Here is a 26,244-nt window from a genome sequence, read left to right as displayed (position 1 = left end):
ACTTTTTAACAAATCAGATCTCAGATATAGATTTAAACAAATAAGCCAGGCCTTTTCTGTGCGGCAGATAGGGGAAGTTATTCTACATCATCAGTAAGAAAGGGACTCTCTGAGACAGACTAAGCACAGATCTGCCAAGTCTCACTGATTGGGGGGAATCTAATTCTAGCTGGTTTTAATTTTTCCTTTGTATGTCTCATTGGATTTTACTAATTTGCAGCCACATGTTCAAATCCATTTGTGTGCAAATCCCCATGGGCTAGATTGTATCAGCAGGAAGAGGGGGAAAAGCCTTTTCTGAGAGGCTATGGGAAGGGGAACTGTTGTCTTTGTGGCATTGTATTGTTCCCAATACCTCAGGCTTTGGCAAAGCCCCATTGCAAGAATTTGGATTTGCAGCTGAGGAGATGGCAGGGGTAGGAAATGAACCCTCCCCATGCCTCGTCCCCCATGCAAAATCTAATTTAATCTTTCATGTCACCATAATCCCACTTCAGTTAATGCTACCATCAATTAATGCAGGCGCTGCACTTCTCCATGCCATGGGGCCAGGGCCAGCTCCAGCTTTTTTGATGCCCCAAGTGGCGGGAAAAAAAATAGAAAAAAGCCCAATTGAGCTCCCGCCAAAGTGCCGCCGAAGAAAAAGAGATGGAATGAAGGACCCACCACCGAACTGCCACCGAAGAGTAACGTGGAGAGCTTGATAAGCCGCCAATTTGCCGGTGAAGACCCGGACGTGCTACCCCAGCAACGGATGGAGTGCCGCCCCTTTCTATTGGCCGCCCCAGACACCTGCTTCATTCGCTGGTGCCTGGAGCCGGCCCTGCATGGGGCTTCCTTTAGAAGAACCTCTGAGAGTGCATATTGACAGGGGAGTGTTCTATTGGACCCATGTTGCTCTTTAGCCAGGAGATGACCAGAGGGGTCTAAGAGTCGGTGTAGAACAGTGGTTTTCAAACTTTTTGTATTGCTGACCCCCAGGGCTGGTGCAACCCATTAGGCGACCTAGGCGGTTGCCTAGGACACTACAATTTGGGGGGCAGTGACCGCAGCGGTATTTCAGCGGCGGGACCTTCCGCCGCCTCTGTGGGGGACAGCATTTCGGGGCGGGACCTTCCGCCGCCTAGGGCAGCAGAAAAGCTGGTGGCGCTCCTGTACACAGTGTTCTTCCAGTCAATCCCAGAGGAACCCTCCCTGATATAACTTTGGGTTTCATGGTCTCTCCTGGTCAGTTTATTCACAGTGAGCTGCTGGGTGGTATCAGAGCAGCGACAGTCAACCGGAAACCCTGCAGACTCCATTCAAGACCTGCAGCGTGCCAGAGTTGTACAAGGAGCTTTGCCAATATTTGAAGGACATGGTCCAGGGCCGGTACAACCCATTAGGAGACCTAGGCAGTCGTCTAGGGTGCTAGCATTTGGGGGGCGGCATTTTGGGTCCTTCGGCGGCGGCTGGATCTTCAGCTGCCCCGGTTGTCGTCGGCATTTAGGCGGAGGGAGCTGGGGCAGGGGAGTGCAGGGAGGGCCTCCTGCAGCAAGTAAGGACGGGGGGCGGCATGCAGGGGAACTCCCCGCCCCAGCTTACCTCTGCTCCGCCTCCTCCCCTGAGCACGCCGTCCCGCTCTGCTTCTCTTCCTCCCAGGCTTGCAGCGCCAAACAGCTGATTGGCGCCTCAAGCCTGGGAGGCGGGAGAAGTGGAGCAGCGACAGTGTGTTCGGGGAGGAGGCGGAGCAGAGGTGAGCTGGAGCGGGGAGCTGCCGCACGGCTTCCCGGGCTGGGGGGAGCTGCTGCGGGCGGGCGCCTCAGGGCGGAGGGGGGGAGCTGCTGCGGGGCAGGCACCTTATGGTGGGGGCAGGGGGACGGAGAGCTGCCACAGGGCTCGGGAGAGGTGGGGCGCAAGGTGGAAGTTTCGCCTAGGGCGTGAAACATCCTTACACTCGCCCTGCTGACCCCTTTCACACAGCAAGCCTCTGAGTGTGACCCCCCCCTTCCCCTTAAAAATTAAAAACACATTTTTTATATTTAACACTAGTTTAAATGCTAGAGTTATAACTTTATGGTTTTAAAATTAATTTACCTTTTCTCTTTTAAATTAAGATTACACACATTTTTATCAAATTATTGTTATAAGCAGAAAAGTTATTTTTTAAAATTGTTACTGTTTAATACTGGAGCATGCGAAGAAACTTTGTCAGTATCGCTTTTCACAGCAGACTTAGCGTCCCATTGCCACCCATTGCTTACTTCTGCACCGCTGCTGGCAGCAACGCAGCCTTCACAGCTGGGCATCTCGGGACTCCCACATAAATATGTGCAACCCCAGTTTGAGAACCCCTGGTGTAGAGGCACAGGGCCTCGGGGAGGCTGGATCTGCTTTGGGGAGGATGGCATTGCATTAGTGAAGGTCTGTTTCTGAAAACCTAGGAATTCACCCCTGTGCCGACAGCCAGACTATTTTGAAGACTTAAGTGATGCATAGCCCTGGCTTGTACTGGCCCTGCATTTCACTCTGAGGCTAACCCATTATGCCATGCTAGGCCTCCCCAGCTCACAAAGGGAAGCTTCGACAAGCCTTAAGGGGATGATGACATTCTTGAATTAAAGACAAAGAGCTGGGCTTGGCTTAGAACAGCCTTTCCTAGCAACAGGCGAGATGGATTCTGGGGCAAACAGCAGAAGCTGTCAGCTCCACAGTCAAGTAGGAACAGGGACACTGCAACTGGCACATAAAGAAACCACTACTAGCCTCCACCCTTTGTGACCTCCATTTCCTATCCCATGGTAGCATAGCTTCCTGTTGCTGGGTCTGCACAAGCACTAGAGTCAATCCTTTATTCTCATCTGTCTCTCTCTTTCTCTAACCAGCTCTGGTCTGACTGTGCCTATCAGCCAGATCTGTTACTAGTGAGGGAACAAGTTCAGATCCACCAACCTGGGAGACAACAAAGCCTCTAGACTGGGGAGAAGAATGGCCAAGAGGTGCCCACCACCCCAGCAGTGCCAAGGTAGGCTCAGTAGGGACTGCAGGCCATGGGATTCTCTGCTGGTACAGAAGAAACCTTCTGGTGTTCAATGAACTGGGGCATAGTGACCTGCCATTAGAGGGGGCAACCCCCTGTCATTCCATGGGGGAGGAGAACAGCGCACCAGAGAAACAAGGCTGGCAAAACTCCATGACATTCTAGGCCCCTGTGCAGCATATTCATATGTAGAAGACAGTCGGATCGCCAGCATAAATCATGGAACTGGGAAATAAGCAAAAAAGGAAGCAAGGTATAGTGATTAAATCAGGGACCTGGGAAGCAGCAGAGCTAGGGGTGCTAAATGGGTTATTAACCAGGAGCTCACAAACAGGTTTGATGGGGTCACACCCATCCATGCTTTCTTTATGGATAAATGGGAGGAGCATCTTGAAAATATTTTCTGAGGTAACATGTGTCCTAGTATGGAAGAGCCTGAGTACTACTGGTCTCTCTAATTTGGCTTCCATGCCCATCCCCATAGTATCAGGGCACCTGACTGCAAGGCCGCCCGGGGGGCGGGGGGGAGGGAAATGTGGCAATTTGCCCCCATGAGAATATAGTATTCTATAGTATTGCAACTTTTTTTTTATGGAAGGGGCCCCCGAAATTGCTTTGCCCCAGGCCCCCTGAATCCTCTGGGTGGCCCTGCCTGACTGTTCTTGGCTGTACAGATTTGCTGAGTGATGTTGGGCAAGTCATTTCCTCCCTTCCTGTCTCAGTTTCCTCATGTGTAAAAACAGGGATAACAATGGTCCTGACCCCACTCAGGGAGGTAAGAATATATAGACAAGAGGGTTCATTTGTTAATTCACTGACAAAAAACTTTGTTAACACAGAGTTCAGTGAGACATTCCCCTGGTGTTATCTGGACCTGTGATCTCCTAGGTCACTCCAATCCTTGACTCTGGGAGCCAGCCTTACCCTGCTCTGCTGTGAGAACCCCCACTCCTGGGCTGTTCATGCACAGCCTCTGGCATGTAAGCCGCTCCCAGCTACGTGAGTGAGCACTTTTGGCCAGCCGCTGCTTGGATTGTGCAACCGAATGACACTAGCCAATATCTCCAGTCCCAGACACAACCCTAGGAACCTCCATTTTGCAGTGTCCAGTTATGCCGGCTGGATGCTGTAAGCTTATATGAGTTTGTCAATTTAACAAAGAAATTGATATGTACCAGGCTTGTTATCCCAAAGGGAGTCTCTGACATGCTTCAAACCAAATGCACTGCTTCAGGTAGAATAAACAAACAAATGTATTAATTACAAAAGATAGATTTTAAGTGATTATAAGTCAAAGCATAACAAGTCAGATTTGGTCAAATGAAATAAAAGCAAAACTCATTCTAAGCTGATCTTAACACTTTCAGTGTCCTTACAAACTTAGATGCTTCTCACCACAGGCTGGCTGATTGCCCTTCAGCCAGGCTCTCCCCTTTCTCTCAGCGCTTCAGTCACTTGGTGGTGATGTCTGTAGATAGAGGTGGAAGAGAGAGGAAGAGCATGGCAAACGTCTCTCCCTTTTATCATGTTCTTTCTTCCCTCTTGGCTTTGCCCCCCCCCTTCGGGGTCAGGTGAGCATTACTTCATCGTAGTCCCAAACTGACCAAGGGAAGTGGGGTGACTCACTCGAGAGTCCAAGAGATCCTTTGTTGCTGCCTAGGCCAGTGAGGCTGGGCTGGGTTTGTCCCATACATGCCCTGATGAGGTGTGAACTGCCCCTCTGCTCCTGGAGTGTTTTGCCTGGGCTTGTTTTAAGCCATGAGGACACATTTTCAGCCTCATAACTATATACATTAAATTACAGCCTATAACATCACTGTAACAACAATGCTTAGTGCATCAATGAGCCTTCCAAAGACACCTGACATGACCAACTTTGCATTGCATACCACATAATCATATTATAAGGATGAACATGGGGTTTCAGGGTCTTCCCCCGAGGTACAGAGCGTCACATTCAGGTAGCTGGGTTCCAGAATGTCAAGTTCAGTGACACTCAACCCTCTGAAACCTAGGGTGACCAGATGTCCCGATTTTATAGGAACAGTCCCGATTTTTGGGTCTTTTTCTTATATAGGCTCCTATTACCCCCCACCCCCTGTCCCGATTTTTCACATTTGCTGTCTGGTCACCCTACTGAAACCCAGGAAATGAAGAGTTTAGGTATACACCAACACAACCTTAACTCTGCCCCCTTGGAGCTGGCAAAAGCCACTGGGAATTACCTGTTTGGCCTACAGCTGCATTCCCTGTTTGAAGTGTAGCTGTACTGAATGGTGGAAGCATTAGTTGGAGCAACTTGACTGAGCTCTGATTGTGATATGAGGAGATCAGGGAGGCCTAAGCTCCGCCCACCCCCGTGTGTGTGACAAAAGGAAAGAGGTGCATGTGTACCTTAAGGCAGGGGTTCTCAACCTTTTTCTCTCTGAGACTCTGCCAACAAACTATAAAAACTCCATGGCCCGCCTCTGCCAGAACAACTGGTTTTCTGCATATAAAAGCCAGGGGCAGCATTAGGGGGTAGCAAGCACGGCAACTGCCCAGGCCCCATGGCATACGGGGCCCTGCAAAGCTACATTGATCAGGCTTCAGCTTCAGCTTCAACCCTGGGTGGCAGGGCTCAGGGCCCCGGGCTTCAGCCCCATGCGGTGGGCCTTCAGCTTTCTGCTCTGGTCCCCAGCAAATCTAATGCCGGCCCTGCTTGGCAGCCCCCCTGAAACCTGCTCATAGACCCCCCCAGGGGGCCCCATTCCCCTGGTTGAGAACCACTGCCTTAAGGGATCCAGTATACCCCATGTCAGCACACAGTTCTATAGGTTATGTCAGCAGTAGTGCACAAGGATCTTCTTGCCATGGGATTGTAAGCAGAAAGGAGGAATATGAGAGTGGTCTGTGGGTTTAATGATGGATAACTGAAAATACGGTGTTAGATGGACTCCTGGGAGTACAGGTGAATGGATTGTAAAGGGAAGTGAAAGGGCTGTAAAACTTAACAAGTATGGGGTTGTTTCTGGGGAGTAGGCTTGGCGTTTGAGTGTAGAACAGTTGTAGGTAACGCTCCTGATCAGCACTGCTCACCTAAACTCAAGTTTTGCCTTAGCAAAGAGAAGGTGCTTGACTCTGTGCTACAGCTGTCATGTGCCCTTATTCCTTGAATGATATGCACTATCTGCAAAGGCAGAGTACAAATAGAGTACAAATATGGCTGTTATGGGCATACTCATCATCACTCAAGGAGGGTAGCATTAAGGTTATGTGGACATGTGCCTCAAAGCCTGTATTTCCTGGTTTTCAGAAGTTTATGCTTCAAATACCTTAATTCTTGAGTTACTGGTTTTGAGAGGTTTGAGTTTTGCTGAACTTGATGTTCTGGAAGGCCTAAAGAGCAATATGAACTCTGTATGAATGATGTTTTGGTCAGTGAATTTGCTAGGTTTTTTTAATAGAAAGAGAAGTGTTTGTTGTAGGAGTCTTTTGGTAGTTGTAGTTATCAGGTAGGTTTGTAGTTGGTATGCTTCTGTGGCTAGGTAATAATTATACCTAGCTCTTATATAGCACTTTTCATCAGTAGATCTGAAAGCATTTTACATCATTATCCCTATTTTACAGATGGGGAAACTGAGGAACAGAAAGGTGAAGTGACAGGAATAGTCCCAGTCCAGTGGTCTCTCCAGTAGGCCATAGTTGCTGTGTGAGTCCTAAGTGCTCTTCTCCACTCCCATATGTGTACACTTTTTTATAGTGCATTGAAGATAATGATCATTCTTTTAAATGTTTGCAGTGTATAGTTGCTGAGAGAAATCACAGATGTGGTCTATATCCTACATTTTTTGAGAGTTTTATCATGTGGTGGTTACAGTAACTTTAAGCCTGTGAGAGGAAAGTGGTGAGTTTCTTCTTTACTATCCCTTCCTCCCCCATTCTCCTCTCCTCCTGCCCATTCCCATTTAGCCTTCTCCCTTCCTGCAGACCCAAACCCCTTTTCCCACCCACTCTTCTGCCTCTAGTTCCTACTTCCCTCCACCAACCATTCACATAGTTTGAGTGCCTTCTGAATTATCTGATCTGCTCAGATTACATTTCCCCAAAACAATAATAATGATTAAAAAACAAAGGAACAACCCTGGAGAGATGTGAATTTCACTCTGAGATTTCTGATAAGAGTAGATTTCAAACTTAAAGTGCCTGCATGTTAGTCAGTTTTCAATGGCCATGCTCCCTGAGGCTATATGAAGGCTAGCAGCTCTCTTGGCTAGTCTTTCTTCACATGTGCACTGTAATCTGTTCAGCATGTGAGTGTTAGGTTCTCGCCTATACGGTGAGTTTAACTCCTTTTTTGAATAATGTTTTCAATATTGCTTCCCCAAAGGGGCTGTGAATGCCATGCACTAGCTGGGATGAATGTTGATCCTGAGATCATTTTGAGCCCCAGGTCTGAGCAAAAAATGGCAGAATGTGTCAACCTTAAGAAATACTTTTGTGTAGGAGGTGTGCTGTATCTTGGGAACCCCATTCTCAAATGAGCCCAATTTTGGAGCAGTTGATTCTACCCTGCGGTCCCATGAAGCACGCCAAATTACAAGGCAATGCGAGTAAGCATGCAGATTTTAGAGCATTTAGAAGAGTTGTCCTTTAAACAGTAAGGGCTCCTGAACCTGAACAATGGCAGAGCTAGCGTTTGGCCCTAGGTAAAGGCACCGGAGACCCTCCTCTGAAACTTCGAAGGTGCTCAGACTGCAGTGGTAGGGTAGGCATGGAGCAGGCAGCTAGATGAGCGATACAGGAAAGCTGGAAAGTACTGCTAACTGGTATTAATGAATTTAGAATTCCTGTGTGTCCAGCACCAGGTGAGTATGTGCACAAGGGGCTTGAGGGTGACAAATGCACTTGCAAACTGCCTGGGGGTCGGTGGGGAAACTTTACCATGTGTTTGGTTTAGTGCCCAGCCCCTAGGAGAGGTGGGGAGAGACAGAACCATGGCGCTGCTTGTATCTATTCGGGGTGGCTATTCATGCTGGTTAAACCAGCCTGGTTTGCTACGCTAAATTCACTAATAATCGATTATTAATTATTGTGCATTAGAGAAAATGGTTCATCCTAGCTCATGGGTTCGTGCCTGTCCCTGATTTTCATTAGTTATCGGGGGAATTTAGGGCAAGGGACCTCACCCCCCATCCTTAGCCGCGTGCTCCTGGCGTCAGCCCCCCAGCCTGGCAATGTCCCGGACACTCCGGCAGTGCCGCGGCTGCGGACAGGGGGCGCCGGTGCCCCCAGCATAGGGACAGGCGGGGGCTGGGTTTTGGTCTCCACGTGACTCCGCGAAGTTTCGCTGCGAGTTTGACAGAAGTTTGAATCGCGGGTTTGTGCAGGGCGAAGCGCAGGAGGCAGCAGCCGCCGGCGGCAGCCCCGGAGCAGCGCCCCCCGGACAGCCCCCTCTGCGCCTGGGCTCACCCCCAGCCCTCCTCCCCGCAGCCCATCGCCCTGAAAGGGTGCGTTCCGCCCGGCGACACACGCATCGGCCAGCCCTGTCCGCAGCCTGAACATGTCCGAGCCCACCGCCTCGGCTGGCGACAAGGAGCCCGGGCAGCAGGTACCGCCCACTCCCTCTCCTGTCCCCTTTCTCTGCCTCTCCCTACTCCTCCCGGGGCTTGGCTGACCGTGGCTCCCCGCCCTTGTCTCTCCCCTGCAGGGCCGGCGGCTCTTCGGGCTGCGCTGGGGCCGCCTGGAGGAGCCCCTGGGCTTCATTAAGGTGCTGCAGTGGGTGAGTTTGCTATAGAGGCTCTTTCTATTTCAGTACCAGTGAGTGACGTTCCCGCAAAGCAACGCAGCGCTCGCTGGCTGGCTGCACGGGGGGGGCTGCTCTTTTCGGGGGCGAGTTCTTGGTGAGTGGGGTATGGGGTAGGGTTAGAGGAGGGAAGGAGCTGGGCATGCGGTGCCCCTCCCAGGCAGCCCTTCTATGTGCAAGGAAGGCCTGCGTTTATGGGGAGGGGTATGGGAACTGGCCTTAGCCCTGCTCACGTTTCACTCTGGGGAGGGTGGGGGGGAAGCTGGTTGCAGTGGTTTAACCTTTCCAGAGCTCTGATCCTGCACATACCAGGCCTCCGCGGTCCCCCAGCTCACTTGAACTCTCCTCTCCTGCCTCCCGTGGGAGAGATTGGAGTCCTGCACATATTTGGACCCCAGTACTTGGGGCTGAGTGTGTGGGAACCCCCATCCCTTCTTGGAATAGATCTGTTATAGAACAGTCTTCTGCCACTTTCTCCGATCACCGAATCAGGTGGTAATAGCTGGAATTGTCTGCTACAGCACTGTTGAAAGAACCTGTGTTCCCAGGGCAAAGTTACAATTGTTTTATAGCAGGGGTTCTCAAATGGGGTTGGGACCCCCCAGGGGGTTGTGAGGTTATTACATGGGGGCTCACGAGCTGCCAGCCTCCATCCCAAACCCTGCTTTGCCTCCAGCATTTATAATGGTGTTAAATACACAAAAAAAGTGTTTTTTAATTTATAAGGAGGGGGTCACACTCAGAGGCTTGCTATGTGAAAGGGGTCACCAATACAGAAGTTTGAGAACCACTGTTTTATAGGTCGGAGTCAGGCTCCACTCTGAATGTGTAAGGCATTGTCAAGAGAGCTTTATATGTACTGACATTGTTAAAGGAAAGAACTGTTGTCTAGGGCAGGATGCTGAGAGCCAGGACTCCTGGGTTCTATTCCTACTGACTCTCATGTGATCTTGGGCAAGTCATTTCACCCCCCATGAGCTTCAACATACCCATCCATCCACCCCCTTCTCAGCAGCGTTTCGCCAAGGCCATTGTGAAGTAATCAGGCCATAGAAGAACGCAGCGTTGGTGTTCTGAATACCACCAATTATGATTATAAAGTTTGGAAAGGGAACTGTTTAAAAGGCCTTCTGTCTGAATGAGGAACTGCAGCACTAGCGTATCTCATGGCACATCAAGGGTACTGCATTTGTTTCATGCCTCCATGTGGTGACGGAACTGTTCAGCAAGTGTTCGTGGTGGGCAGGTCACACTCTTGATCTGCCAGGATCCAGGGGAGCCTGTACTTGGTATATGGTGTGCCATGTATTCAGCATTCGGCTCGCCTGTAGCTCTCTTCATCCGGAAATCACTTCACAAAGATAAGGGAGTGTCATGACCCCTGTTTTACAGCTGGGGAGAGTGAACCAGACAGGGGAGGTGATTTGCCCAAGGTCACTGGCAGGGCTAGGAATAGACCCACATTGCTTGTCCCGCCCCACATCCCAGCCCCTCACCCACACATCCTCTGAGAAGCTGTCTGTGACTCTGTTTACTTTGGGTGCACACCTCTAGGCTCACACCTTCCCAAAGTAGCTCCGGTTTTGGATCCCTCTGTTTTTGGAAACCTAACCTGAGACACTGGGAGCCGGATTTTCAGAGGTGCTGAGTGCCTGCAGTCCCGACTAAAGTCAACGGGAGCTGCTAGTGCGCAGCACCTCTGAAAATTCAACATGTCTCAAGTCAAACACCCTGAAATAGAGGCATCCAAAATCAGTGGCCGGTCTCTCAAACATTGGCCTCGCTTCTCACTTAGCCACATCTGAGAGGTGCTGAGTATCCGGAATTCTCATGGAAATCAATTGGAATGGAAAGTGCTTCAGCATGCTGCAGAATCAGGCCTCCAACCAATAGTAGCAAAAGGGTTTAAATCCCAGGGAGGGAAAGAAATTATACAGGGCAGTTCGAAGGGGCATAACTAGGAGGAACACTCTAACACTGAACAAAGAAACTTAAGCTGAATGCAGGAAAACAAGGGGTAACAAAGGCCAAGATCCTCAAAGGTATTTACGCTGTCAGTGGAAGTTAGGAGCCTAAATACCTTTGAGCATCTGGCTCAAAGAGTTCTTTGTGGTATAAAGTCTCAAGTAAAATGGTGGGAGACACATTTAAAATTAGGCTGGGCAAAGTACTTGGGACTATACAGAACGGAACAGTCCCGCACTGGCTGAGAATGGACAAGGCGATACAAGTCCTCCTCTGCCCCGACTGCTGTGATTCTCTGTCTGTTCAGGATTTGGTTACATAGATCATCTATAAAGGACTGAAGTGGGAACCCTTCAGTCTGTTCAGCCTATGTTTTCATTCTCTTTCCCGTACACACACACACACACACAGAGTTGTTTTCTCTTCCTGTAGCTCATGGGAGCCAGAGTTCAGGGTGCATGAACTTAACCAGAGCTGAGTGTTTCTGCATGAGTTACCAGAAAACTATTCAGAAGCCACATTCATCTTTCCCCCACCATGCCAGTGGAAGAGAAAGAGAAATTCAACTCAGAACCAAGAACAGGAAATGTCATTTGAGACTCGTAACCGTTTCCTGCATGGATGAATTACTCTCATTACAGGGGGCGGGGAGGCAAAGAAAACAAGACATCAGTTTATTGGTCCTGTAATTGAAAACTGATTTTGGTTTAGAGGCATAAAGGCCCTTGACCATCATCAGCCCCAGAAAGCGAATTAAAAGGTGCTTTAAAGGAAAAAGATCCTACTGGAGGCTCAGGCCCTCAGCTTCACAGTTCTGAGAGAGACATTCGGGTATTGGGCTGCATCTTGCAATGAGGCTGGAAGTTTGAGGTTCTTGTGAAAACACAGATTTTTCTTTTAAGGGATTCTCTGCTTCTGCCCATGCCACCTGCCTGCATGTCTCCACATCAGCCGTTCTGGAAACACAAGATTCTCCGGGAGGTTTCTGAACTGCTGATTCTGGGCTTTAGGGCACAGGTGGCCCTGCGGTGAAACTCTTCCAAAGATACCAAGGAGCCTGCTCAACCATCCGCGTGGGCAGCTAATCCCCACTGAGGCCAATGGGGTGGGGAAGAACCGTGTGCAGCTTTAGGTCTCGTGGGACAGCATCCAGGTCCCTTCTCTGCCTGTGGCAGTTCCCTTCCACACCCCCCCAAGCCCATTGTGCACCTCCCTCTGCCAAGCGAGTGCAGAGAGCCTCATGGAGTGCACACAAGCTGGCCTGCTCACTGGGGGCCAGTGAGCGATGTGGGGAAAGGAGCCAGTAAGAAGAGATCTTTGGGATGGTGCCCGGCCAGCCTGTGTTGCTGGCACAGATGGGTAGGGATGGAACAGAGGAGCTCAGCAGGGAGGAGGAATCACTGAGAGCGTGGGCTGTCTATCAACTGTGCTGCACGGTTACTAATGCTGTCAGCTGTTCAGTGGTGGGGATCAGACCCCATGGAGCCCCCACAGGAAGCGCTGGTGTGACAGATCTTTGGAACGGGGAAGCTTAATGAGCCAGCGACGTGTTCACTGCCTTGTGCGCTCAGGTGTCCTGATGCTGTGCTGCAGTCAGTGGGGCCTGTCTGCCCGTGCGGCACAGTGTCTTCTTTGTGAGCAGAGCCCCGGGTGCCATGAGGTGCCCCAGGGGGAGGCATCAGTCCCATTGTCTCCAGCAGTGGGACAGCTCTTGCTGTCTTTAAGCCATGATGCCTATGTCAGTCGCTGCAGCTATTCTCTGCCCTTACCTACTGGTTTCTAAGTGATTCTTAGAGCAGCTAGTAGTTGGAGGTGGGTGTGGTGCAAAGCAGAAACGGATGCTGTGTAAATACCTCTGCCAACCTGGCATGTTGCCCATTAGGGTTTCTTCCTGTGCTGACCCCCCTCAGCCCCGGAACCTGCAAAAGGCCTTGTTAGAAAGGAGAGTTATAGGAGTCATCCTGGCAGTGCTGTTGTTCCCTTCCCTGGGGCTGGTGCAGCTGGGAGGTGCTGGGATCTGCTAGAGCCGGGGGCAGGGAGTTAAGACACTGGGGTTCTATTCCCAGCACTGCTACTACCTGCCTTTGTGCTCCTGGGCAAGTCACTTCCCTGCTCTGGGCCTCATCTCTGCCTTCAGTAGGAATCAATGGGCCTACTCCACAGCTGCTGTAAACTGGTGTAGTTCTGCTGAAGTGAGAGCACCAGTCTGGGGGCACATAACAGTGGCGGGGAACATGCATCCTGAGAGAGGTTGTAGTCTAAGATCGCACCTCTCATTGTCCCTGCAAACGTGTCTGGTTCTCTCTGAGGAAGGTACGTACTGAGTTCGTATGCAACATAGCAAGTAGAATCCCAACCAACCGAACTGGGAAGAGAGGCTGGCTCAGACGATTCCTGGGATCTAGAGAACTTTCACAGCTAGGCTGCCAGCTTCGCCAGCTCCCGGTCAGGGGAGCAATGACTGAGAGCTCTGGTGATGGCTCTCCAGTGGTGGTCTCAGCTCAATTCCATATCACAGAACCTCCATCCCAGTTGGCACTGACTGTCCCCCTTACTGGGCCTTAGCCAGAATGGACTACGGAGACAGCTTCCGTCTCTGTCTGGGTCATAGCACTGCCTGGTCTTCTGTGAGGAAGAGATTGACTCCAGCTCCGCTCTTTCCTCCCCTTGCACTGCTGCTCAGGGGAGTGCTCTAAGAGCAGTTCTTGGGAGACAGGGGTGCTCAGAAGCCCTGGGTTCTGGTTCTCCATGTTTTGCTTGCGTCGGCCTGTTCTGATTTCTTGTTACAAACATTATCACTCAAGGAAAAGACCTTGCTGACTGGGTTTTCTGCTGGGTCCTTGCACCAGGTGACAGGGATATCATATGACCATGGCACTACATTGCAACTGTTGAGGATGTTGCCTTGATGATGATGTGTGGATACGCCATTGTTATATTGTGATGATGCCCCAAATAAACGCAGGACTATTTACCTGTGAACACTGAGGCTATCTTGTAAATTTCAGGAGGCGTGGTGAGCCAAGAAGAGCCTGTTGCATGTTGTTAGTTCACTGTCACCAGCTGGAGTCCCTCTGACTCCAAAACCTTTTGCTTTTCTCTTCCAGCTCTTCGCCATTTTTGCCTTTGGATCTTGCGGCTCTTTCAGCGGGGAGACAGGGGCTACTGTGAAATGCAATGATGACCTGAAAGAGATGACTGCCATCTCTGTCCAGTTCGGATACCCTTTCAGGTAATGGGGGACTTTGCTGGGACTAACCCAGAGGATGCTTCCTCTCCAGAATTACATGCCACTGGAGATGGTAATCAATCCATCTGAATAGACAGACTGTCCTGACAACAATACTTGACTCAATGGAGAGAGGTCTGTGAAGGCACCAGAACCCATATCCTACCCCCAGCTTCCCAGATGAGTGCTTTTCCCAAACGAGTACACTCTGACTTGCTTTTATTACCATTTTCAAAACGGAAATACTTTTTGAGGCAATGTATTGTTAACCAGTGGAACTCACTGCTGCATGATATTTCTTACAGAACAGGACTCTCACTGCAGGTTTTTCTTTAATTTTAATGCTACCTAAACAGATTGAACTTAGTCTGGGAGTTGAAGGGTGGCTGTTTAACTGCTCCTATTGAAAAATGACTCCCATTTGGGCTCTCCTTTGGGTTTTGAAATCCCCTTCTGCAATGGGTGTGGGCAAAGGAAGGGGAGAGGGCAGGCTGGTATAGATCTTAATTACCCCCAAACTAACTGCAAATAGGAAGCCGCGAGGGAACGGATCCAAAGAAATGACCTTTGGATGCCTGAAGAGTGGGGGCAAGTGGGCACAAGATGGACACTGCCTGATCCTATGGTGTGGCAGGGAAGTTGGTTCCTATGCCAGCTTAGTTGCAAAGAGAACAAGGCATTTTTAAATAAACAAGTGGGGAGAGCCAGCGAGAGGAGCTACCAGCCTTCTCCATGCTCTACTGAAGCCCTGTCTACGCAAGGCTCCTATGGCCACTGAAGCACTGTAACTCAGACCGATTCACACCAACTGAGGATCTGCCTCCACTGAAGTCAGTGGAGCTGCGTCCTTTGACATCAGCATGTCTTAGACCTGCTCTGAGGAGTAAATGGTGCTTAAAATGGTGCCAGCTGTCTCCCTAAGGCTCCCAGCATTGCTGCTGCCGGTGGAGCTGAGCTGGGGTTAGCAATGTTTGAAAAACTCCCTTTGTGTAGAAAAGCTGCAGTCAGGCCACAAGATGTAAATAAGGTTATGGCCAATGGAGAAACCACCCCCTCAGCCCAGCCCAGATCTCCTCTCGCCTCAGCAGAGCAGACCCCGCTCCTCAGGCCAGAGTTGGGCCATGCTTTCTCACGTGAGTGCCTGCAGGTCGTGTGTTTTGTTGATTATATTTTTTTCTTTCTCCCCTGAAACATGTTTTGTCCAGTAACATAGACACCCACTCACTGGGGATTTACTCAGGAATGCAGTGTTCTGTATGGGCCCATCTTCTCGGCCCTCTGCTAGGTGACGTAGGGACCTTGAAAGCAGGGTTAATCAATGCTTGAATAGCTTTGACTGCATCGTATTTAAAGGTGTATCCTCTCTGAGCATCTCCTGGAGACAGAATACCCAAGGGAGAGCCAGTCCATTATGGACAGATCTGTTCTGAGCCCTTTGCTCTTCATCCAGGAGAGCATTTCAAACACAGACCCCAGAGCATAGGGAATCTTTTGCCCAAGACAAGCTAGGGAGGCTGTATGACTGAGGTGAAACCTTTTGGATATCTTCAGGCTGCATTGTATGGGTGAATGCATGAACAGACCCGGTATCAGTTCCCACAAGAGAGGAATTCGTGCCACTATTATCTGAGGCAAATAGCATAGCAAAGCTTCAAAGAATGATTAGATATTTGTATGAATAAGATCAGCACCTTCAGTTATAGTAGCTCTGATAATAACCGGAAGGGCTTTAGTCCTCATGCTTCAGGGCATATGCTGATCACCAGCTGGGTCAGGAAGAAATTCTTCTTCCCCCTGCCCTGCCCCCCGGTACGGCATTTAAAACAAGGTATTTTTCTTAAAGCATCTTGCACTGGTCACTATTAAGAGATGAGATGCTAAATAAACCATTGATCTGTTCAGTCAAGCAGTTTCTCTGCTCAATTCTCTGTAGGTTGGAGGGCTCTGAGATCCTCCTTAATCAGCTAATGTGGGTGTATGGAGAAAACCATCATAATTCAGAGGTGACTGCTTTAACCCCTTGTAGCTCACAGGTGTCAATGTCACATCTGTGAATTCTGAGTGCTATGCTATGGACTGGCTGCACGCCTGACCCCCTCGCTGGTGTCGCTGAATGTGCCCCTTCAGGTGTCAGGCCTCATGCCTTTACTTCCCTGGGGGTGGAATTACATGATTCTCTCACTCTTAAACTGGGCCCTGTGCTTCAGCACCTTGTGTATCTACCGTGCTTACCCCGACAGGTCCGAGTGGGTTCAGCACCAGTGGGTCATCCCTTCGGGAGCTTGTGAGCAGTGGTTAGTACAAAGAACCAGAGAGCCTTCTTACACCAAAGCATTGTTTAGCCATAACAGTAGGAGCCTAGGCATAACATGAGAGAAGGATTAAACAAGAAACAGTCTGCACTCATATCTCTTAACTAAGGTCCACCACTCCCTAGGAAGTCTAGAAGGCCTGATTTCTTCAGTTCCCTCAAATAGGTGTCTGTGTCTATCTGCCCCTCCCTGACAAGGCAGAGAGAGACTTTTTAACTGTTTGATTTCTGTTTCGTTGGTTGGCTCCCAGTACTGGCAGAGCAAGTCTTGTAACTTGGCTGGAGTCTGGAAATAGCAACTTCACAGCAAATAGCTCAGGCATCTTCTTTTAATGAGTGTCTGGTTGCTTATCTGCAGCCATTGTGTTGCCTTCCTACTTTTTCCTAGTCAGTCCTACTATTAAACTAAACCAACTCGTACAGAGACAGTGAATGTCCCAACAACCCACCATAGCCAACAACCAGGTCACATACAGTGTTCATACATCATCACCCGCTCCTCCCCCCATCCTGCACAGCTGTTCCTTTACTCCATTGGCTGTAAACTTGCAAAAGGGGCAGCAGGCCTTGGAAAATATCCGTCAGTCACCTGTTTGGAGGTGCGGTAGGGAGAGGGAATATACTGCAGGATCCATCACCCCCATTCCTGATTGCTGCTGAGGTCAGGAGGCAAGTTGCTGCAGACTTCAGCTCATGTTTCAGGTATAGGCCACTGCTGGATACTGGCATTGATGAGCCAATGGTCTGTTCCATTATGGCTGGCATTTGTTAATCCCTCAGCCACCCCAAAGCCAGAAAGGTTGTCAAGCAGCAAGGAAGTCAAAGCGAGCACAGGAATAGTCCCGTTTGTTAGGGATCAGCAAAAAGGCCTTTCGGGTGAGCAGAAAAGAGGCCAGAATTAGATTGAAATCCAGCCTGTGAAGCTAAACGTATGAAAAGTGTGAACATGGCTATATCTATCCACACATCTCGGCCTGCCTGCCAACATTTGATAGCTATAAATAGAGGCACACCTCTGATCTCCACTGAAATGCATCTGACTAGGAGCACTGCTAGGAGGCTCAGAGAGGGGGGAAATGGAGAACTGTGCTACTGAAATAACAGTGACTGTCCCTGCTCAATAGGGACAGGTGGCAAGAAGGCGTGGTGAGGCCTTGGGCATATCTCCGTTCCTCCTTAACAAGTGCTCGCACCATCAGAGCTCCTCTAGGGACCTCCAACATATGCAAGACTCCTGCCCAGCTCCGAACACAAGATGGAAGAGTAGAGTTCTCATCCCAGTCTGCTAAGGGCGCGTCACCAAACTCACACTCTGAGATGATGAACACAGGGAGAGTTTTAAGCATCTAGCGAACTTGTCCCCCTTTTGACAGTCCCTGTTTGCTTGATACATTTCACTGAATGGAAAGCAGGCTGCTCAGTTTCACTGTCCAGGTCAGATCCTCATCCTCCATCCTGAGGTACACAGGCCGAGCGAAGTGGAGCGTTGCTCATTTAGACCTGTTCCGACCTGGCTCTCGCTTTCTGCTCAGTTTCCAGCTGTAGTTCTTGGGTACTAGGCTGATGCTGTTGTATTCAGCTGCATGAGAGTGAAGGGAGAGGATCGGGTCGAAGAGAAAATCCCTCTTTTCCTTTAAAGTCAAACTTGGTGGGTGGGGTGATTGGGCCAGAAAGTTTTTCACCCCTCGGTGGCTGTGTCATATTCAGCGTCGGAAGGTGGTGACAGAAAGTTACCTGTTTATGTATGGGGCTTGACTGCCATGGACAAAGGAGATCTCACTGTCTGGGCAGGGTGCAGTCTAATCAGAGCGTACAGAATTGGAATGCTGGTGCCATCTGATGGATCTTAGCAGCCTGGGTGAAATGAGTGGGTGGGTGTCATACCGGAACTGAAGTGACAAGTCACAAAATCCTTTCTGTTACTGGCATGAATCAGCCCCACTGCTGGTAGCCTTAGCAGAGAGGTGGTTGGATACCATGGTGATGGGCAACCTTATGGAAACCCAGATAGACAGAGTGGCCAAGGACTGACTGCTGTGGAATCTGAACTCACTCCTAGAGTATGTCTACACTATCAAATCATCCAGGGGTAGCACAAGTGTAGACCAGACACCGGCATTTATACAGCCATGGGCAGGGCTACTGGTGTAGGTCAAGCCCCAGAAGGGATGAGGCATGTTGGTAGGCTGAAGTGTGGGGATCTTACCCTGCCACTGCCCGTGCTGTCCTTGCTCTGTGGGTAACTCCCGCCCATGACCCCCCAGCCCCAAGACCACACTATCAACCTCCTGCAGAGACAGGCCAAGACAGCTGTCCATCTGTCCAGGAGGAAGAAGTAGGACAGGGGTTTCTCTGTGACTATGAGACCTTTTTTCAGGCCCTTGTCCATTCACACATCCAGGCAGGGTTTCTATGGGTGCCATCCACTAACTCCTTGGACTGCTGGGCAGCAGGTGCTCTGTGGGGTTCTCTGCTCAGTGTCTCCCTCTGCATCGCTGGTTTTATCCCATGACCTGCACCACCAATCCTGTTGGCTTTTGTCCCCCATACTCAGTCCACCCCATCTGAGGGGGTAGGCCTTCCAAGGCTCTGCCCATCAATCCCAGCCTTCAGATAGGCTGGCTCCTTTTACCCAAGAGGGCCGATGGAGGTCTCACCTTCCTCCCTGCTAAATGCGTCTCTCTCCCCACCCCTTTCTCTGTGGGCAGGTTATCCAGGATTCCCTTTGAGATGCCTGTCTGCGAGGGCAACACCACTAAAAGGACTCTGCATCTCATGGGGGACTTCTCGGCCCCCTCCGAGTTCTTCGTGACCCTGGGAGTCTTCTCCTTCCTCTACAGTATGGCAGCCCTGGTGATCTACCTGCGATTTCACTCCCTTTACACAGAGAACAAGAGGCTTCCCTTTGCGGTGAGATCCCTGCTGTAGCCCCCAGGGCTGGGGTTTGTTTGGTGGCTCTTACAGCTGCAGGGCTTGCTCTAAAGAACCTGTGCCAGAGCACAGGGCTGGGAGTTAGGTTTCCTGGGTCTGATTTCTGGCTCCTCCACTGACTCGCCATGGGGCCTTGGGCAAGTCACTTCCCATTTCTCGGGAAGGGAAGTCTGGGAAGGCAGAGCTGAGCATCTGAGGGCTTCCGCCACCACCGAGCCATCATTCTGTCCCCGCAGCCCCTTCCAGCCTGGGAGCTCTCTCCCTGTGGTGCTGTCACGGAGCTGACCCATAGCAGGCACCTTCCCCCTAATCCCGGACAGGGTCAGCAGCCAAGTGATTGAGCCTTCAGCTCTGGGTGCTAGGTGCGAAGGCTGAAGGCAGTTTCAGAGCTGGGGCTCGCAGATGAAGGCTGCAGGTCCTGTGCTGGGATGTAGCAGGATGTCTGTTTGGTGCCTGGGGCTTCAGGTCAAGAAAGGGAGGCATTAGATGCAGGCAGCAAGGGCAGACTGAAGCTGTGAAGTGCAAGCCAGGCGGTCCTAAACCCCTTTGCTTATCAAAGATCAGGGGAGGGGCTGGGACACTTGTGGGACCCTCCGGGGAATTTAGGGGCCTTTCTGGAGCATTGGGCCTAGATCTTTTGGAGTCTGCCCTAGTCTGCCAGCCAGAGGGGCTGGGGCAGAGCTGGGGGGTTGGTCCCTGGGCAGGTGGTGTTGGGAGGCAGCATAGGCCAGGTGGGCTGGAGGTCCTGGAGCCAGAAGAGCGTTCCCATCTCCATGCCTGGGAGAGGAGCCCTGCTGCGCACAGTGCCAGAACCAGCATGACGTTTCCTTCCTTCCGCCCCCAGGATTTCTGCGTGAGCGTCTCCTTCACCTTCTTCTGGCTGGTGGCAGCTGCAGCCTGGGGCAAAGGCCTGTCAGATGTGAAGGGGGCCACGCGGCCGTCCAGTCTCATCGCCGCCATGTCCGTGTGCCATCTCAAGCAGGCGGTGTGCAACGCCGGGGCCACGCCAGCCATGGGGCTGGCCAACATCTCCGTGGTAAGAGCCCGCAGCGAAGCCAGCACCACAGCTGTGTGCAGGCAAAGGGGGCAGGGGACCCATTCGGCCAGATTTACACCTGGTGTAAATGGGCTGTGCTCTGTTGAAATGAACGGCCCATTTACACCAGCTCAGCATTTGGTCCACAAGCTGCAAAGCCTGAGACCACAAAACTGGAGTAGAGCGCTGGTGGAGACTCCTCTTGGGCTATGCCATGCCCTGGGTGGGGTAGGAGGCGTTATCAGCACTGGGGTTTGATCCAGGGACTATGAGCTGCTACTGGCTGAGCTCCAGCACACAGCTCTGTGAGCCAGAGCTGGACCAGGCCCATCGGCCTCTGTACATGGACTGCCTGCACCTAGGGGAGATGGATGGCCACATGGTGCTGTAGTTTAACCAGTGCACCAAGGGCAGTCAGGGTGCCAGGAACTGCTCAGACACCCTGGTGTCAGTGGTGCATTGGGTGCTGTCTCTGTACTGAGTGAATTGCCCTGAGAGGCAGTCATTGGGAGTGAATGTGTGCGCTCTGAGTGACTTGGCTACTTCTTCAGCACCGGAACAGGGGCAGAGGCAGCAGTTGAAGAGTTGAGGGGATTTTGCCAAGTCTGCATAGCCTCTAGGCCTGGGGAGCTAAGGGAAGTTCTCTGTGAGCTGTAGCAGTAGGCAGCCTTATATCCTTTGAGCCACCGGGGGGCCATGCAGCAGATAGCCGAGCCGTTCTGATTCCACCCAGTAGCAGGGTGTGCACGGCCGGACGCACGCACCCGCCTGAGGCTGGGAGGCCTTGCTGTGAGTGCATTGATGGTAATTGTGCCTTTGCTCTCTCTGACTCTCCCCTAGCTCTTTGGCTTCATCAATTTTATCCTGTGGGCTGGAAACTGCTGGTTTGTGTTTAAAGAGACCTCATGGCACGCGCAGACCACCAACAAGGAGAACTCTGCTGAACAGGGAGCCATCGACAAGCAATAAAGACCCTCTCAGCCTGCCCGCCCCCCTCGAGACCTCCTCCCATCCTGGACAGCCGGTACCTTGTCACATACATGCCTTCATCCCAGCGCTGTGGGACTGCGTTCTGTGCAAGCTCCATCTTCATGTTGGCATCTCTCCTGAGCATTCTGGGATGCCCGCCTATGAGTGACTGGCAGGCGGGAGTCCTGGCTCGGTCCCAGGTATACATAACTCGTTGCAGACTCCAAGGTTCTGGTAGCAGGGTTTATTATTTTTGTTAATAAGTGTAATTTATTTGATTCTGCGTTCCTGGCCCCCGAGCCTGCGACTGTGTGGAATTGCTCTTCACAGTTGCTGTGATGAGCCTAAACCAATCAGGAGTTTAGAAGCCACAAGATGGGGTATGGAGTCACTTGCAGGTGAGAGTGGATGCTCTGGGGAGACCTGAGACTGGGGCACTACAGGACCACCCCTCATGCAAGAGCACCCCCTACTGCCCAACTGTGGAAAGGCAGAGGCTGTCTCAGACCTACCCCCTACTTGACTAGGAACAAGGGAGACAGACTAAGATGCAGAAAGGGAAGGTGGAGAATATGCTGTTTCTTGCTCCTGGGAGGAGAAGGCCGGTATATTTCTCCTCTTTCCTTCTGCCTGCAGCATTGTGTATGTCCTGGAGGAAGCTGATGGAGGGTTTTCAGCTGCTCTTGAACTCCAGTTTGGCTCAGTGGGAGACCACGCATTAGGCCAGATAATCTAGTGTAACAGCAGCTTGACACGGGGGTGTGATCCTGCCTTTGCCGGACAGTGCTCTAGGAGAGCTTTCCCATCTCTGATCGCACACACGGGCAATGCAGGGGGTGGGCGATTCCTTACTCAGATCTCCAGATCGTTCCTCTGCCCAAGGCAGCCCTTTTAGCAGCTCTTGGTGCTCGTCCCCTCCATGTCCTACAGCTGAGGAGCAGCCCCAGATTCCTCCGATCCCTCCTTATAAAACCTCCGAGTGTATGTGAGTGTCTGCTCCATCAGCTCCCCGAGGGGCAGCAGCAGGGGACTGACCCTCTCCAGTGCCCTGAGCCAGAGAGCTTTGCTTGGCTCCTAGGAGCCTTTTCTCGCAGCCTAGTGGAGGATCCACTAGCCGAGTTCATGACCTTAGGTCCTAGGTGGAAGGACCCAGGGCTGAGCTGTGCTGACACCGGCACAAGCAGAAGGGAAGCTTTGTCCAAACAGAGTGTTCAGATCATCGTCAGTCTCCTTGCCTGCAGTAGTAATGCTGTCCCCTTACCCCACTGGCACTACACCAGCTGCTCCTACTAGTCCTGTCCCTGGAGCCCAGCAACACTGATTGGTGACAGAACCCCTGAACAGTACTATCATCCCCCCGGCCACTGGGGCACTAGGCAGCTGGCCCCGAGCCCGTTGGCATTGTAATCTCTGACCCCCCAAGGTGCTCTGTGCTACCGGAGCCGCTGGGCAGAATGGTAGCGTAGCATCCCTGGTCCCAAAGACAGCCCTGCTTTGTTCTCGGAGAAGGGGCTTGTTCAGCAGGTGCCTTAGTGCCCTGAACTCTGTAAACCCCTCTGAGCCTCAGGGCATTGCTCTGTTGCAAAGGGCTCACTGCCTCCCCTAGAGACAGGCGAGAGCTTTGGTTCAGGGGCCCGGGGAATCCAGGCTCCTCGCTGACTCTTCTGGTCTTACTCTCTCCCTTTCCTCCTCCGCCCCCACGATGGGGGTGCCTCCCTTCTGCTGAAGGAGAGACTGGTGTTAATGGTGCTTTGTTAGCTGGGGACCTTCTGTTCAGCAAAGACCCAATTCCTGCATATTTTGTACATTTCCCCTCGCCAGCACCTCTCACCCCTCTACAGCAGCCAGGCTCTGGCCAGTTGTAGGGAGCCCTCTGGTGTCTCTGCCCCAGAACCGCAGGGGACTGAGCCCCCACACAGCTGCGATACCCAGTTCCCTGCATCACAGCCCCAGTGCCACATGCTCTGATCCTTATTGTGGCCACGGGATGCCCTGCAGGACAAGAGAATCGACCAATCTGTTGCTGGACGGCTTCCCCTTCCCCTTCCCCACCCAGGCTTCCAGTCCAGCCGGCCCTCAGCTGACTTCTCCTGTCCTTGAGTTCCTAGAGGTAGGTATAAACCCTCATGTTTCTGGGCATAAACCACCACTAGCTGCCAAGGGTCAGGAAGAAGCTTCCCCTGTGGCCAGGCTATTCTTTAATTGTCCAGTATGGGTTTTCTTGCACCTTCCTCTGAAGCAGCTGGTGCTGGATCCCAGACTAGGCGGACCACTGGTCTGATAACTTCTACGCTCCCATGGTGGCTCTGAGGGTACCAGGACAACCAACCCACCAAAGCGCCACCACCGCATTTGGTTCCTTCTGCTTTGCCTGTGTCCCTGTTTCCTAATTTGGGGGGATAGTTGAAGCCAATCCTCAGCTGCTAGGCTCTGTTAAAGTCAGGAAGTGACGCTGCTTTACGCTAGCTGAGGGTCTGGCCTCTTTGTGGATAAGCCACCGCAGGGACTGAGGCTGCTCAGATCTTCCAAGAGTCCAGCAGTGGAATGGCCTGGTCTTTATTTTGCTTATCAGTTAATTAGTAATAATGGCTCCAGAACCTGAGGGGAAGGAGAGGGCACTTCTCTGCATTTTGTAACCTCAGCCCTCGGGGGGGAAGCGGGGACTGGGAACCATTTCGACTGTGAGGCTTGTTGTGTTCTGTCTGTGTTTATTTATTTGAAAGGGGAGAGAGAAAATATTACTTTTTTTTTTTTTTGCTTTGGTGCTAAGGTTGGCACCTGCCCCTTTTGCCCAGCACTAGGAGCAGCTCCAATGGCAGCCTGCAGTCCTCCTGCATGGATAACCCCTGCCCAGCTCAGGCGGCAGGCTCCAGGCCAGAGATGTGCTCTCCTCACTGGGCCCTGCCCCATGACAGAGATCCCAGAGGAGGGGTCCTGGGGTTAGGCGGAGGGGGAGGGACCAACCTTAGCTGTGCTGGCTTTGCGTTTTCCTGTAGAATCTCTTGACTGGAGGTGGAGGCAGGCCTGGTGCCAGCAAAGGGCCCTGAATGTGTGTGACTCTGCAGGGAGAGGGGTCACGGGGCGGGGGAGGAGGCAATTGCTCTTTAACCCTTTTGGACACTGTTAAAGCAACCAATTGCAGCAGGAGTTGAGAAGGGGGCAGTGGCCCAATCCCGAGCTCTGCTGTGTGTGCCCTGGCACTGACTGGCTGCTTTCCAGCAGCCCCTTCGGCCTCCCCTGGCCAGGCCCGGCCCGGGATTACATTGCATGGTTTTCTGGTGCTTGTTGTTATGACTCTGAATAAAAGTGCCGTGAGGGTTTGCTACAACAAGGTGCCACTCCGGGCCGGTTTCCTTTGCGCTCCCCACCCATCTCCAACAGTCGCTCTCTACCCTGCTTTGTGTCACGGTACTAGCAAGCCACTTCTCAGCTCCTACAGCCGTCACGCTTGCAACGTGTGGTGAGCCTTGAGGGGCTAGTCCAGATAGATAACAGCCTACTATTACTGCCAGCCGATGCTCCCCTAGCTGGAGAGCTGGAGGCCTGTGCTGTTGGATCTGAGGGCCATGGGTTCAAACTCCTGAAAGGGGAGTTGTTAGCACAAGCAAGCTGTTGCCTGCACTTGGCTCTCTCTCTCTCCCCCCTGAATCGGAGGAGAGCAAATTCAGACCTTGTTCCACCCAGCGGCTCGGGAGGTGCTGGCACTAGGCCACTGAGGACACAAAGCCATGTTTGCATCAGCAGCTAGGACCCAGCTTGACATCCACTCAGCAGCAGGTGCTGATGATAGCCTGTGGCCCCCACATCTCCCAGGGTGGGGTGGAGTGCAGTGGCCATACCTGTGATGGGCTCTGCATTACTCCAGGGAAGGGGTGGGTATGCTGCTGGGCTGGCTGCCTCCCTTGCCCTAAGGGAACACGCCTGCACTCACCTCCAGGGCAGGTGCTTAGGTAACCTAATACAGCTTTGCTATTTGTTGCAGCAGTGTCATCTCTGCATCTCTGATCAGTGTCTCCCCGCTGACTGTACCCCTTGAACGCCACTTGTTCTATTGCCCATAGCATCCAGGCAGGGAGGGCATATTGTACGCAGCCATAGCCACCCGTATGCCAGAGTCGCACCATCCCCACTGACGTGGCCTGGGAATACACTGCCATCTCACCCATCACAACATGTCCCAAGGATCAAGGGGGGAAAGCCCTTGCTTTGATTGTTATGTCTGACCAATCATGTTAGCAGAGCCATACAACCAGGAACGCCCCAGAAAGGGAAAATCACCATCTGTTAAGGGCAGAGCAAATCCCACGAGGCAGATAGGTTGGGGTCATATTAGCCCCAACAAGCTGCTGCACCATTCTTTGCCCACAGGCAAGTGCCAATCAGGCAGGGCAAAATGCTTCCCTGCCTTTGAAAACATGGGAGAAAATGCTTCTGGGCTGATCCCAGCCTCAGGGCGCCCCACGGCTCAGCGTGAGCACCAAGGGAAAAAGCTGTGAGGGTGGGATGGTCATTGCTTCATCATGTTACTATGTACATCTCAGCAGTGTACATGGCACCTAGAAAGAGGAGCAGCTGGATTGTGATCTAGGTTATACTGGAAAAAATCCACAGGAACTCCACCGACTTGGACAGAGTCACTTTGGATTTACACCAGTGTAACTTAGATCAGAAACTGGCCCAAGCTCTTTGTTGCCAGGATCTTTCGGTGTAGTGTTAGGCTGAAGCCAGGATGAAAGGGTGCTAGATACAGAGGGGATGGGTGTGGCAGTGCTAAAGAAGGGGATGCGGTCTCCTGTGGAAATTGAGTGCTAAAAGCACAGCGGCTTTCTTGTGGAGCATCCTTCCAAACAAGGCTCAGGGCTCACACCCAAATTCCTCCCTCTAAATCGTATTCAGTGCTGGTGTAGGTTGCTGCCCTGCAACCAGTGAGAGTTGGGCCTTACAGCCTTGGCTCCATGTGCAGTAGGGACTCTGCAGTCAGTGACTGCCATGTGGATTC

At 51.7% G+C, this 26,244-nt stretch overlaps 1 protein-coding gene across 1 annotated transcript; it reads left to right on the top strand.

The window, feature by feature from the left end:
• Positions 1–2,873: 2,873 nt before the first annotated feature.
• SYPL2 (synaptophysin like 2) lies at positions 2,874–24,576 on the top strand. The gene is made up of 7 exons (XM_034767798.1): positions 2,874–3,004; positions 8,389–8,609; positions 8,709–8,780; positions 13,877–14,001; positions 19,018–19,219; positions 20,085–20,276; positions 21,117–24,576. The coding sequence occupies exons 2-7, from the start codon at positions 8,562–8,564 to the stop codon at positions 21,243–21,245; spliced, it is 768 nt and encodes a 255-aa protein (XP_034623689.1). The 5' UTR covers positions 2,874–3,004; positions 8,389–8,561; the 3' UTR covers positions 21,246–24,576.
• Positions 24,577–26,244: the final 1,668 nt, after the last annotated feature.

This window comes from Trachemys scripta, chromosome 4 (genome assembly GCF_013100865.1).
Source record: "Trachemys scripta elegans isolate TJP31775 chromosome 4, CAS_Tse_1.0, whole genome shotgun sequence".
NCBI classification, from domain to species: Eukaryota; Metazoa; Chordata; order Testudines; family Emydidae; genus Trachemys; species Trachemys scripta.
The sequence above is the reverse complement of the archived record's forward strand: the minus strand, read 5'-3'. Positions and strand labels throughout refer to the sequence as shown.